The sequence below is a fragment of the Lissotriton vulgaris genome, chromosome 7 (assembly GCF_964263255.1).
Source record: "Lissotriton vulgaris chromosome 7, aLisVul1.2, whole genome shotgun sequence".
Classification (NCBI taxonomy): Eukaryota; Metazoa; Chordata; class Amphibia; order Caudata; family Salamandridae; genus Lissotriton; species Lissotriton vulgaris.
In genome coordinates, this window is record NC_141695.1 from 1,625,910,957 (window position 1) to 1,625,926,538 (window position 15,582).

The 15,582-nt window shown below is 40.6% G+C and overlaps 1 protein-coding gene across 1 annotated transcript in view; it reads left to right on the plus strand.

The window, feature by feature from the left end:
• The window catches only part of JPH2 (junctophilin 2), a 411,671-nt gene extending 396,468 nt beyond the window's left edge, over positions 1 to 15,203 (plus strand). The window contains exons 5-6 of the mRNA XM_086932570.1: positions 10,307 to 10,404; positions 14,104 to 15,203. Of these exons, the coding sequence (XP_086788696.1) occupies positions 10,307 to 10,387 (81 nt within the window). The 3' untranslated portion in view covers positions 10,388 to 10,404; positions 14,104 to 15,203. The remainder of the gene's footprint in view (positions 1 to 10,306; positions 10,405 to 14,103) is intronic.
• The last annotated feature ends 379 nt before the right edge of the window (positions 15,204 to 15,582 follow it).

Consider the following 15,582-nt stretch of genomic DNA (forward strand, 5'->3'; position numbering starts at 1 on the left):
TCTTTTATGACCAAGTCTTCATTATATACTTTCCCAAAGTGCCTAAAGAAAGCCATGCTGATCCCTTGACTGTCACTCAGCACTGCATCCCGTCTCTTCACACCTGATCCCTTTTATAAAGTTTCTGACTAGATCACTCTTCACCTTCCAAGCTAATAATTTACTGCATCCTTTGTGGTATGCAAAATGTGCCTACTGGCTAGCCTCCCACCTCTTTCTAACTCAGTCACTTATAACTCCAGACAAGCCAGCCTTTAGCTTCATAATTCAGCCACCTCCCTCTCGTCTTCCTCTGTCCTCCTATGTTGCTCATAACCCCTTCCAATTTCTGGATCTGTTCTTCTAATTCCAACACTTTTCCAAAATAGGATAGCCTTTTACTTGCCGCTAAAGTTCCTAGTATTCCCCTTAAATAAGCTTTATAAGCACCCCAAACGTCCCAATCGTGGCTGAGCCCAAATTATTTTCAAAAAATTCTTTGGTCTCTTCTCTTAGCAGGTCAACAGCCTCATCCTCCAATAAGACTGTGCGATCTAGCGTCCATCTAGAGCTTACACTCCCTTCTCGTAACCTCAGATTAGGGAGAATAGCTGAATGATCTGACAGGTGTACACCTGTGTGCTTACCTTCCACTACAGCGTCCTTCAAAACCCTATCAGTCAGAAAATAACCAATTAGAGATTTATGTTTATACTTTTTGTTATAATAGGTGAAACCGCGTTGAGACCCTGCCATGCACCTCCATATGTCACAAAGAACCCAGTGGGCCATCAACATTCAAACGCCACCTGACATTTGGGGTTAACTGCCGCTCTACTGTGCTGGGATCTATCTAGTTTATGGTCCAAGACGGTATTATAATTTCCCGCCATAATAATCTGATCCGGGAAACCTAAAAGCTCATTTACCAACTCATCCAATGGACCTATTTCATCCTGATTCGGTCCATAATACCCCACCCGAGTATTCTTCTGACCAACTTTGCTACAAGCCATCTACCTGCTATATTTGAGACACTTCTTTCTACTAAAAGATTTGTTCCTTGCTTGACCAATAATGCTACTCCCTTCGTAACCATTGTCTGCTTTGTATAAACAGCATGTGTAACCCACCTTTGCGTTTTAAAAAACTTCCTGCTTTCTATTTCTGTAAGATGTGTCTCAAGCAAGATAATAACTTGTGCCGGGCAATATTTCACATATTGCATTATCCTATCTCTCCTGTTCTTTAGCCGGAGCCCATTTACATTCCAAGCTACAAGTTCTATCTTGTTTACCTTATTACTGGTCATCCCCTAAAAAGCTGGCATTGCTGACTGATTTGGTGTAAAACAAGACATTTGGGGTATTTTTTTTTCCTTATGCTCCCCACCCTGTGCTCCCCGTCCACCAAGCCACCCCCGCCCTTGGAAATCCCTAACCAACTTCCCATGGCAAAAGCCCTATGGGAGAACCCCAATGGTGTGCAAATGAGCGTTACCCAAATATATACACACTGGAGCAACTGAAAAGGACCTTGTTATTAAACCTCAGATTGGAGCTCCTCAAAAAATTGATCAACCTCTTCCACAAACTGGAAAGAATGCATTTTGTTGTTAATCATCACTTTAAGTAGAGCTGGGATTTTCATTTGAACTAATGCTCCTAACTTCCTCAATGGTTTCCATCCTTTTCCCCAGCTCCCATTGTCAGTTGGATGTTACTGTTGAGAGATCCGATCTTATTTCAGCTTTAACTCCATCCAGATCTAATGACTTATTCTTCAGGCCATTGGCCAGAATCTTTTCTTTTAAGGAATTCGAAAGAAAACTAACTAAGATTCTGCTAGGTTTAGATCTATTTGCATTTAACCTGAACGGGTCTCCGTGAATCCTTGGGATATCTCTGGCAATTTCATCCTCTGAGTCCTCCAGTTGAAGCTCCTTTTTGAGCAGTTTGACCACAAAACTCTTAATATCACTGCCTTCCTTGCCCTCAGGGAGTCTTAACATTTTTAAATTGTTTCTCCTCTGGAAATTCTCCAACCGCTCCACTCTTTCATCCTGATCTCTCCCCCTTGACTTCAGGTCTTCTATCTCTTTTCTATTTACTTGCGCCACCTCTTTAAGGTCTCTTACTTCTACTTCTAGCGCTAGAGTCCTTCCCACTTAAATCATCTATCTTCTTCTCCAAGGCATCACATACAGACTTTATTTCTTTGTGATTCAGTTCTGAAGTTTCAAATCTGCGAATCTCAAGAGTGAGAGAGGCAAACAAACTACTAATAGGGGGATCCCTATTCTCATGGTTTGTACCAACATTATCCGTCTCTTTCTGCAAAACCCTAGGATTATCCCCGGATGGTTGCACAAACTGACTTGATTTATTATTTTGGGGTTTTTCCTTGTATATGTGTCTTCAGTCATTTAAATGGCCTTAGCAACAGTGCCCGTGTTCTTCAGCAAGTAGAAAGCATCAGGGCAGTCCTCTGGTAGCAGAAGAACTGTCCTCTGAGAAACAAAGAAGTCCTTCCTCTGTAATGTCAGCAGATCCAGCAGTGTACTGAAGAGTGACTCAGGAAGTTCAATATTTACACCTAGTGCCATCCTTTGAAGTGTGAAAATTTTCAAGGCTACCCCTACATCTGGTTCAGGAAAGTTATTCTCTTCCCTGCCAAGGCTCTAAGAACCCTGGGGTGACAAAAGACTAGTGTCAGGTTCCTTTGTGTGTGTTGGGGACAAGCCCTTTGAAATGTAAGTGGGGAAGGGAACAGCTCCTACTCTAACCATCTTGGTAGGATGGCCCTCTCTCAGCTACACCCAGGTCCCCCTACTCTTCAACTTGTACACAGCGGACATGGGGCAAGCCCTGAAAGATGCCAATTTGGTACCTCGGAGACTGGGGAAGCTGGTCTTGGGAACACTTCAGTATGCAGACGACACGGTGGTCATGGACCACACCAGGGTGGGGCTCCAAAGAGCATTAAACAGTCTTGCAATATATAACGAGGAAAACAGCCTACGAATCAACGAGAGCAAGAAAAAGATAGTAATCTTTGGTAAATATCATCACAAAAAACACGCAACATGGTCTTTGGGTGAGCACCGAATCAGTACAGCTACATCCTATAATTATCTGGGGGTATGGGTGTCAGAGAGGGCTACTGCAGCCAAACATTTAAAGGAGTTGAAACCGAGAATTAACAAAATAATCCTGTCCCTTAGACGCCTTAGTCATCGCCTAGTTAGTCCATCAATAGAACCAATGCTGACTGTACTTAGGGCAAAACTGATTCCTGTTATCACGTATGGCCACCTAGTCTATCCAGGAGCATTTGAGAAAGTTATCAATGCGGCCCAGATGAAAGCCTATAAGTCTGTGTTATAGGCTCCCAGACAGGCAAGGAACACCAGGCTAAGGCTGGAAATAGGCTTGAAAAGCCCGGAGTTGGTATTACAGGGGGACTTGTTAAAATATTATATCAGAGTACTGAAAGCCCCTGAAAATAATCTAAAACATTTCTTCAAAATTATATTTGTAGAAGCGGGCTCCCCATGACACTCTAAGTTGGAACAAGGAATTGACCTACTGAAAATTGAGGGAAAGAGCTTGCCCCTTCATGAAATTCCTTATTTTGCCTGGGCCCAAGCTGTAAAGCGGCAAGTCCAGACCATTTCGTTTGAACTGGACCGGTCATCACTCCAGGGACAACCCTCTCACACTGGCCCTGGATAAGTCATACATTCCCGGCAAACCCCAACCATACTTGCAAGACTCACTCTCTACACAAGCAAGAAAGAGAATTCTGTATCTGCGCCTTCTGGCCCTTAGGATCGTGGATTTTAACCCAAAATGGGCACAAACTGACAGTACCATTGCCTGCCGATTATGCAACTACCGTAGAGAATCTTGGTTACACCTTTTATGCTGCTGTACAAAACTGGCCAGCGATCGCCACCGTTTGCTGTGCCCGGCCCTACGGAATTTGGGCCATAGAACTTGCAGAGAGTCTTCAGACTGGTGCTTTTCAGAAACTACGGCTTGTCTACTTGCTAGGGTTGGCAAGTTTATCCATCAAGTTAGAACTGCACTTGATTCCCATCAAAAGGCCACAGAACTTAAGGACCCTGTTATTTAGCAACGAGAACCATCTGCTGTTCTAATCATGCTAGTTGTCACCTAATTTAGGAATTTCTTGCAAAGCCATTGGAATCACTGGAATCAGAAATCTAACCAGGGTCTTACAGGGGGCTTTTTAAGAACTTTTATATTGACAATTGGCATTATGGAGAGAATAACCCTGTTGAACTTTCACACAACTTGAGACTCTCGGAGGTTTTTTTTTTTTTTTGGTGCTTGCTTTGTCTTTTAACTGAAATTTTAATGGCCACAAAGCAGTAAAAACAGTTATTGCGCTATCCTAAAGCTGAATATAGGGTTTTAAATGGGGTAGGGTATTTTGGGTGGGGGGTGATGTTTATGTGTTCTATACTGTATAGATTTTAAGTAATCGCAAAGTCAATAAAGTTTTACTTACACCCAGGTCCCATTGTTCACAGCCTGGGCCCAAACCACATTACTGATGGTGGATAAATTAAAAGGCCCAGGCACTGGAAACTCCAAAAGGCTTCAGAAAGTTTATGGGCAGGAAAATACCAGTTTTCTAAAAGTGGTATTTTCAAAACTAAGGGCCCGATTACGATGGCGACAGACCTCAGTCCGTCTGCTATCGTTTTGTTTTGTTTTTGAGACACCCTGTCTACAAGGCAGCAGTTTAGGATGTGACTGCCACTGTGGCAGTCGCATTGCCCATGTTTTGTATTGCGGCGGGTGCTGGGCTCTGCAGCACCCACCACAGTACAAAACAAACACCCCACACATATCTCTGCACTATGTGAAAGGCAGCATGTGCTGCCTGCCACATGGTGCAGGAATACATTGGAGGGCACCATAGGTGCCTCCCAACACCCAAAGTCAAGGGCCCGCTACCCTACGGGCCCCTAAAAGTCCCGTTAATACGGCCTTGTCATGGCAGTTAACCAGTGGAAAGGGACATTGTAATCCCTACAGCGGTGCCTGGCAGGCACCACCAACATGGTATGGACTACAAGCCCTTCCATCACAACAGCGGGCTCAAGGAGGACATTGGATGCCTGTCGGTGGCGGTCTCCCCGTCATCATAATCAGGCCATAATATCTCAAATCCAACTTAACCGTTAAAGAGGGTTTTAAAACACAATCTACTTGAGTCTAAACAGTATATTTGCCCCTGGTCCCAATCCAAAGTTAACAGGTATTAATTGTGTTGAGGTAACCCAATGTTATCCAATAGGCGCAGCAGGCCGTAGCATCGTGAAAAACTAATTTGGGACTTTATCACTACCAGGACAATACAATACACCCTCTCCTATGGGCTTTTAGGGCGTATCTTAGGGCTGACTTACATGTATAAAACTAAGGATTATGTCTGGCGAAAGGTTAAGTTTTCCAGGTCGAAACAACAGTTTAAAGCTGTGCTACAGGCTTCAATGTCAGTCCTGAGACATGTTTTAAAGTGTTACTTCAGTTGGGGGTAATTGTAGTACCATATACTAGGGACTTGCAAGTAATTTAAATATGCCAATCAGTTGTAGGCCAATTTAACCAAGTTTTAGGGATAGGCCCCAGCACTTTAGCACTAGTTAGCAGTGGTAAAGTGCATAGAGTCCTAAAGCCAACAAAATAAATTCAGCAAACAGGAGGGTGAGGGCAAAAAGTATTGGGTGACCTGCCAGAGAGGGCTAGATCCAACAGTGATACATTCACTCGATATGTGAAAGGTTCTCTTAGCTTATCAAACAGATTTCACCAGTACATCCAAGAATGGTCACTCTTCCTAAATGATTTAGCACTTTCATTGTCTTCAAAGCCCTGGAGTAAAATCATAAAAACATTTCTTATCATACATCATTCGCTTAACATTCCATTGTGTCTTATGGTCTTCTTAAGGGGCCAGCTATAGTGACTCATTCTGTTCTTCCAGCTTATTTAGAAGTGAGGGAAAATGTTCACCAGTGCTGAACCTCTAGCTTAGAAGGTGTCACTATAGCAGGACTTATATTTTGACCAAAGTCGGTGGGAGCACTTTCTATGAAAGAAACACCATCATACTATGAACTCCTCAATATTGGTTAGGTAAGAAGCATTGATCAAATTGAATTCCAGAGCGTGTTTAACACTGTCCAAAGAAGGCAAATGAATACACACGATCCATAGGACAGTATTAAAACCTTGTACTGCATGTATCCAGGAACCAGGATAAAGGGATTTCACTTGAAATAAATTGACTAACCACCATGTTCCAGTCCAGAATTTATTTTCAGTCACTTTACAGTTCGAAAGACTAATGGCATTATTTAGAGTTTGGTGCATGTGTACTCCATCACAAATGTGAAGAATATCCCGTTCACCTAATTTCAAGTGCCCTAGGATATTGTGACTAACCCATCTGCTAAACTCTAAATCAGACAAAAGTATGCAAAAAACAGAGAGATTTAATGCTTGAATTTCATCTCAGCCACTTGTAATTACTCAAGCTGCATTAATATCCATTGTTGTTTTCCACACCATGCCACCTTAGATTTGTCCCAGCCATATGCAAATCAGAATTGACCCCATGCCAGTAGGAACAGTCCAGCCTAACTGCCAGGTCAGATTCTCCTTGAACTGGAACACAAGCAACCCAAGGCCGTTTTACCCTTATTAGGGCTCATCATTCGTGTATAACTTGATTCCAGTGGCACAGTCTATAAAGGACCCATATCTTGACATACCCGTTCCAGTAAGTGTGTTTTACTGAAGTATACAAAAGAGAGTTAGATGGAATGCTTACATTAATCTCAGCTACTGGTAATTACTTGGGCCGCAACCCAGTGCATCATTATTGTGCACACCAGAACACCTCAGTTTGGATCCAGCCATATGCAACGTGTCTTGACACGGGACCAAGAACACTCCAGCCTAAACTGCCAGGCATCCCAGAAGCCTGTGTAGGATCCAATTTTCAAATGCAGAGAAAGTTGGTTCCAGAGCTTAGCACCAAGAAACCTAAAGGAACTACTCCCTTGACAAGATTTGTATCAGCCAAAAGCTACATTTCTGTTCTAGCAAACTAGAAGGTAGATGTTTAGGAAAAAGGTGACCAAGACAATAATAGTTGCTCCAGGAGAAGATTTTGTTGATTAAGCATGTAAAATATATCCTCTGATTGCAAGCCTGTGAAGCATGCTGCGCTGCGTCAAATAGAGGGAGCAGGAATGTGCCATAGTTACTAACATATTGCACATTCCTGCGCTACCTCTGTTCTGGTGCACTTGTGGCTGGCAAGCGCCAATGCAGGCACCCTTGCGCCATGGTGCAAGGGTGTCTGCATTACACACAGGATTGTTTTTGTGCCGGAAGGGACATCTCCCTACACAAACACAATCATCAAAGGCATTTTCCCCTTTCTACAGGTACTGCAGAATGCAGCACATATAGAAAGAGGTAATAACAAGAAGAAATAATATATTTCTACTCGTTATGCCTCACCTGGGAAAGCATAGCATTTTGACACATAGCCCGGTTTACTATTCTTTAGTAAATTTGGGCATGTGCCAGAAACCATGGGTGAATGTATGAGAACACCTATTCTTCACCCATGGAACAGGTTCCCAATTCAGAGTAACACGAAACAGAGATTTGTACTGCCCTGGGTTACTTGCAAATTACTATTCCACACAGAGCCACATAAGTTGCCTCTCCATGGCACAGTAACTGTTACTTAATGGCTCGTGTTGCCTTGCGTGACACAACAGGGATGCAACTCCTTGAGAAATGTGGGCCCCAGTTGCTAATCATCTGGAAAATGGTTTACTTCTAAGAACAAGGCGAATAGGTTGGCAACTAGCTTCTCTGAGATTTTCCCAAGAATTAGTAGTAAGGTTATAGGCAGCTATTTAGCCACTTCCCTCTAGTCCATGTTCTATAACAAATGGAAAGTTATTTCATTATTTTGATCCAAGGGTGCCCTCCCAAAAGACAGTGCTAAACCAATTAAATCATTTTTTGAATGAAGGACAAGAGAGAGGTACTATTTATCTTCTGGATGTGAGCAGGGCATGGGTTTATAGGGTAGCATGACTGTTTCTAGCTCACAATTCTCCACTAATTCATCATTTAGTAAATTAAATTTGACTCAGTTGCATTTCTGATCCATCAGAGGAATCGGTTCTGCTGAAGGCGCAAAGGTTGTTTGACAATTGATAATGCCAGTGTAGCTTCCTCATATTATAGAGGGGAAAAAGGCAGTTTATGCCATAAATTGTAATGTTTCCAATGTAATTGAGTCGGTATAGCTTGACAAAGGGCTTTAATATTGTTTTTGAATCATTCTATACTTCAAGAATTGAGCTTTCATTTGGAGCATACGTGTTTTTGTAATTTTTCACAAATTATTGTATAGTTTCAAATCACCTTACTCTCTGCTCTACCTTCTTTCGAAGTGACGAGTTTTCCTTTTGTGTCTTTTTGGTTGTCCATTAAATCAGGGACTTTGGGTATGTCTGATAATTATTTCCTGGATAAATCAGTATATACCCGTCAAAATAGCTTTTAAGATGTTATTTAAAGAGTCAATAGCACTATGATTGGTGTGCTTATATGGGCTAGGTTTGTATCTAGTGCTGCTCAAACCTAAGGAAATCAAATTGATCTTAATGTAATAATTAAGGGCAGGCTGATTTTGGATGGCTGTTAGCATGATTACTCATTTTCAAGTGATCTCTGCACTCCATGGGTTTGATCAATAAAACGTCGTAAATACCAATTGTGCCAATTACCAGATCTAAAGTTTAGTTGGCTCACTGGAAGTGACACATATCTGTCAGATTTGAAATGGTCACCGACGTGATGACATAGTATTTTACTCATATTCTCAACAGAGTGTGGCATGCAATACACAGCTAAAACCGTTGGGATACCGTTAGAGATGCAGAAAAAACACATGCTAAACGTATTATGATAGCTAACCCCATCTCTACCTAAACTGTGGCCGTGGACCAGCATTTTAAATGTTTCAGGGAGTGCATTTGCTTAGTAAAGTGCAGATGTGTCAATTTCAGAAGTTTCACGAACTATAAGAAAGTCCCAACTGATGTACTAATGTAAATTGATCTAAGTGTATTTCTTGTGCAATGAAAATACCCAATTCTAGGATCTGAAGTAACTTACACATGGAAACAAAGAAGAAAAATAGAAGTGTCTTCTGTATTTCATGACAACAGTTAAGTGGTTCACACTATTGGTAGATGGCATACTGAGGTACGCAACATGCCTAACCATGTCCAAACGATGGGACATGTTACTGAGGGAAAAGGGTAAGATAGGCACTTAGTAAATCTGCAGTTTTTATAAACAGTACTCCTTTTGTTAACTCTAGCCATTTCTCACTGAATCCTCTCCATCTGAAAAATGTGTTTCCCGTTGTGAATTGCCATATAGTTTATAACACACTCCTAGTGAAAATACACTCTTACACTTGTGGTTTGGATTTGAGATTGCAGTCTTCACACACGTTATGCAGGGGAAAGTCCAAAGTTGTGCAGAGTTATACATGCTTGCACAAATCTTACCCCTATCTGTGTCTTGAAAAAGATACATAGTGCATAGACTCAATGATTATGCATCCTCTCTACTATTCTAGCTTTTGTGAATTGGGCCACAGAATGCTAAAGTAAAAAGTGTACTTTCACTTTCAAATTGCTTTGGGTTTCTCTAATGAAATAAAGAAATGGTGCTTTATTGCCAGTGCTGAACATGGAAAAAACATCTTTACATCTTCTTTGTTAGTCCAATGCAATTTATAGTAAACCAAATGATTTCTTAATCAACTGCAGGTAGAACTAAGTTTCTGACATCTGCCCCTTTGAGTCAAAAGCATTTTGGAATGTATCTGTAAGAAACATGCTTTTTAACATTACATTTTATTCCACAAAAAAGTACAATGGTGAGAAGTTTATGGAATACCAAAGATCCCTGGGTGCTAAAAAGCACAGTGTTGACAGCATATAATAAACATGGTGCCCTTTACTTCCATGACATACTCCATCAGAAAAATCCCCCTTGTTACAGCAGATGGCTAGTTCTTGACATATTTAACATAACATTGTAGAGGGGGAATTATAATCAGGGACAGATTGCATTCCACGTAATCTACCTTATCAAGCAGAATTGTTGGGAATTTGTTTTTGAATATAATATGTTGTGTTGCTTTGAAATTTTGCTCATAATCTTTACATTTCTTTCCTTAGGGACCCAATACAATCATCATCTGCATGGTCATTTTATTGAATATTGGTCTATCCATCTTGTTTGTACATTTTTTGACATGATGTACTCTTTACCTATGGTAAGAACACCGAAGGATATTTTCTTTTTATTTAATTACTAATAACCCATGGAATTTCAGAATATTAACTAATAAATCACTGATTGCACTTTCAAATGAATACATCTTAACCAAGTTTGAAACATTCTATTCAGTAATTTTATTGACCGAAAATACTTTACTTTCAAACATTTTTTTTTGCAATATCGATAACAGAGTACGAATTTATGATAAACGAGATTGTCAAGTTGTTGAAATATGTACATTATATTGTTTGGAAGAACATATTTTTCACAAGACACTAAAAACCAAAAGGACCCAGAAGCCATAGCATCATTATTTACCATAAATTTCTAATTGAATTGATATTGTGTACTTAACAATTCAGCTTTATGGAGTCTGTGGCTGAATCAAATACATTTTAACCAATGTTTTGCAAAGTAGACTTAAAATAATCACAGCAGTTTTATTTCAATTATCTCAAAACATCAAGATAACTGTTAATGAGGTGTTGATAAACTTGCTGCATATCAAAGCTTATATTAAAAAAAGCATGGATATAATTGTTAAATATCACAATGCATACTTTCTCTAATCAAAATGTCTATTATAAAATTATAATAGATATTGTAAAATGTTAATAGTTTGATAATTTGTAGTACTATATGGAAGTACCTAATTCACAAGGTAACCGAGTGCTATAATAACAGGCGGATATAAATGTAACTGAATCTGTGGCTAAAAGTACAGTCTTTATAGAGATTGAGTTGTAATCTAACTCTGCATGGGTGTTATTATTTCCTATTTTATGCCAATAAAAATTAGTAGAAGTTAAGTGTTTCAGAACATACTTAATTATATTAAGGCCGTCATCAGGGGAATGGTACCAGACTTGCTCATTGTTTACAAAATAATGTGCAAACATAGCACTGCACCTAGAAACTGAATAACACAGTTATATTGTGCTACGAGAATGACATAGATTTTACTTTTGAGATTTAATACAAGCTGCTACGTTTTCAGACATTTTATACAGGAGGCATAGGGCTGGGTGTACTTTTCCCATTCACAAACTAGAGATGCTCAATTTTCAACCTTACGAGTCTGGCGGTCCACGGACCTTTCCCCTATTTGTCCACGGACCGCCAGACTTGAAGAGGTACAGCGGTGACAATCTTCTATCCGTCCTATTGCAATTAGAGCGGTCCAACCACCACTGTCCTGCCGCTAGGGAACAGCTGTTCCCTGGCGCTGGTACGGCAGTGCAGAGGACGCAATATGCCTGTCGGGACTGCAGCGGTCCCGCGAAGCATATTACAAGTTTCCTCTCCTCCACGATTTTTATGGTGGTTCCTCCTCCTTGAAAGCCGAGGTGGAAAGGAAAGAAAGGGGGTCATATAGGGCCCATGATGCCTCAAGTCATGTGGATGCACACAGACTGGCACCACATGTCCCCCGTTTGCATGCACACCATGTTCTGCATGGCATGGACATTACGGTCCATGTACTGCTGAACCTGTTTATGGCTTTCCGATTGCGGTGCCATTTTCTGAGGCACCACTGTGAGAACGTTAAAAAAAGATGACAGACACAAGAAACTTTAGTAATCTGGCGGGTGCCCCGACCATGAGGTTGGCCATGAGGCGCAGAGTGGACCCGGCGCCACACTTCCAAACTCGTAATCAGGCCCTAACTAGTTTGGGAATCTGCACTGTAACCGATGCACTAATAGGAATAGTTGCAGACTGCTTGTTCACAGGGGTTTTCAAAATAACCTGTCTCATAAATACTAATTGGACAGCAAAAACACTGCTGAGCACCCTTCATTGTTAAAAAAAGTTCAATATGTTCAGTCCAACAATAATCTTTAGTTGTTTATTGCGATCTTCAGAGCAGATCCAAGGCTCCTTGTAGCAAAAGCCACTTCACATTAAGCCAACACGTATTTCATTGTTGAAGCAATTGGTCTTCGACTTCATCAGGGCTTATTCCAGTATAGTCTCAACCCAACTAGTACCTCTAATCATAATGAAATTAATCCATACCTCAGTATTATTTGTGCGGTACCAGAAAATCTAACAGAATCAACAAAAGGAGAGCACTCCGTCCACAGCTGCATGTGCAATCGGCATGTAAGCATATTGAACCAGATTGCTAGGGAGTGTTTATGCTTATTATTGGAAACCTTGTGGTTTCTTTAGAAGTGTTGGGTGGCCTCAGTTATTTTCCCTTTTAGCACCACTAAGGGCCAAATTATGACCTTTTAGCAGAACGGCACCGCTTTGCCTAAGGTGGCTGGCGCCAGCCTGCCAGATTACTACTTTTTAGTGGTCTGGCAGGCGGCCATTGTGGTGGTTCCCCCTGTGGTGCCCTTTCAAAGGCGTCAATGCCTTTTGAAAAGGCACTGCAATGGGAACGACTCATAAGGTTCCTGCACATCATGGACTCAAAAGTCCAAGCCTTGCAGGAACCTATGTGCGTGCACGCAAGTTGGCACATGTTATGCCACTCAGTGTGCATCCACATGTGTGAGGCACAGCGGAGCCCTGTATGCTCCCCCCACCCCCTTTGTTTACCCTTCACCAGGCTTTTCATAGCAGTGGAACCGCCACGAAAAGTCTGGGTAAGAGGAAACTTGTAATATGTTTGGCGGGATCGTGTCGGTCCTGCCAAGCATATTGCAGCCTCTGTCCACTGCTCCTACACCAGGGAATGGCAGTTCTCTAGCAGAGCCGGTGGTCCTTAGTTGGTCCGACTGCCCGAGTTGTAATTCGGCGGTTGCACCACCACGAGTCTGGCGTTCCTCGTAATAGGGCCCGGGGAGTTACTTTTGTTATATACAAGTTTGGGCACACAGAGAAGTGAGCCTGTTGTGCCTAATCACCTGTTTATTGATTGAATACTAATTGGACACGTTGTATTTTGCAAGCCCCTGTGATAGTCTGTGAATGCAGAGATGAGGGGCCACAGGGACAGCTCTCCCTGCCCTTTCATTCCCAAATTGTTTTTTTTTTTAAAAGAAACCAGGCCTGTTTTTAAAAACAATCTATTCTCACATTTGGAAAGTTCTTTACTGGGGAGTAGGCAGTGGCTCTCTGGACCACTGAGAGCTCCTCTTGAGGCTCCATACATGATTCTGAAGTAGATGTTTATTGGGGGCAGCAATCACTCGATGAATCAGACACTATCACTTTTGAGAGGATGGTGTCTGAATAATGGTTTGTGTACTAAAATGTCATTCAAAATCACTAACATCATTTTTTACAATCTCAGATACAAGGGATAGAATATTTCACTCATTGTACTATCTGCGATTTGGAAAGGGCCCTTAATGCCCTTGTATGAGTCAAAGAATTGTCCTACTCATACAAGGACTTGTATAAATAGTAAGAATAGCTCTTAAATTATCTATTTATTGTTAGATTATTTTGAATAATGCTGCTTTGTATTTGGGCATATGTTCCTCTTGAAAGACTCTGCTCCATCTAACTAGGTCACTGCTTATATTTGTATGTTCTGCCTTTGGAAAAACCTCCTCCAGCAAACATTTGCATCTACTATGTACACAGTAATGTAACAGTGTAAACCTCCATGTGAGTATTTAAGATGGATGGTCAGTGCATTCTTTCAAATGTTTTCTCACTCCATTCCCTAAAATATAGCCCACATGTAACATATTTGAAATGCAATAACTTCTACGTTGATTTTTCCTTTAATTAGGAGGACTGATAATGTAGTGAAAGGAGCTATTCTGAGACATCTCAGAGGAAGACTTGAAGAAAGGTTGTCGCAGCATGATGAGAAGTAAAAAAGAAACACAGAGTCTGATAGCCTGTCATCTTTCACTGCTGCTCGCCCGAGGCTGACCTCATCAGACTGGCAACATTATGGACCTTGACTCACATTCTCTTTTCCTATAAGCAAAAAGTTGCCTTTCAGTAATTGAATCGAAATATTGCAGCTGGTCGTATGTCTGGGAAAGATAGGTATGGTTTGTGAGCATTAATACCAGAAACAATGACTACTGAGCATGGATGACTTCCTGATATCGATTCATTAAAATAAAAAAGCAAGCTAAAGGAAACGTAGTATATTTTGGAAAAAAAACAAATAATTAAAGAGCAATAAAAATTGTCATCACAAAATGATTATTCATTTTTTCCTACCGATACAGAATTAGCATACCTTCTTTACTAGAATATGAATTACATTTAAGCCAAATTTTCCCTCATCCCATTTCACAGTAATTTACATTTTATTCCTTTTGTGTCTGATTGCAAGACAGTCAGGAGAATTAGAATCAAAAGGCATGATTTTGAATAGGCAGAAAGAGAGACAGAATGTGAAGAGCATACCCCTTTTATTGTATCCAGTAGTATACTGTGCATCTACCTGTCAACTTGTTAGGATAGTCCAGTGCTGGTGTTACTCCAATTTAAGTGTACGCAGGTTATGATTTTGCATGACCAATCAAGGGTTTGGGAAAATGCAGAGCAGGTGTAACTCCAGTGGATAATGGGAATATAAATTATAGGGATATGGTATCCTTGTTTGTTTCGTACACTGCATTGACTACACAGGTACAAACATTTTATTAGCAACTAGAACCTGGTAGATGTCAATATATTTTGACTAATTAAAGAGTGCCTCAAGTTAAATAAATTGTGGCAAACACTGACCTAAGATGACTTTATTAGGCAATAGTTCTATCCTATCAATACTCTGTACAAGGGTTCCACCAAGTTCAACACAATTAACTTGTTAAATATATTTTATACCTGTATCTCACAGTCAGTCAATAAATGTTATTTAATGCATAATGTATTAGCACACCTTTTCTGTTGTATGTCCTGATCGTTATTAGTACAAATAATTTACAAATGCAGCATTTTATTTTATCATATTTAGAAGGTAACGGATTTATTCTGAATTGTACACAGCTGAAGCTGCACTTAGCACACTTTCAATTTTCCTGTGTCAATGTGCATATGCATTGATCCGGTAGATTTCTTAATGTTTGCATTTTATTTATTTTTTTGGAATTACTTGACTCTTGCGAAAACGACTGCACCTCTTCCACAAGGAAAGAGGGCATTACTATATTCTGTGTAGAACAACGTTAATGTGATTATAATTCAAATTCTGTCTTCATTCAATTTGAAGCACATTTAGAGAAGTACTCAGCTTCTTATGTAGAAT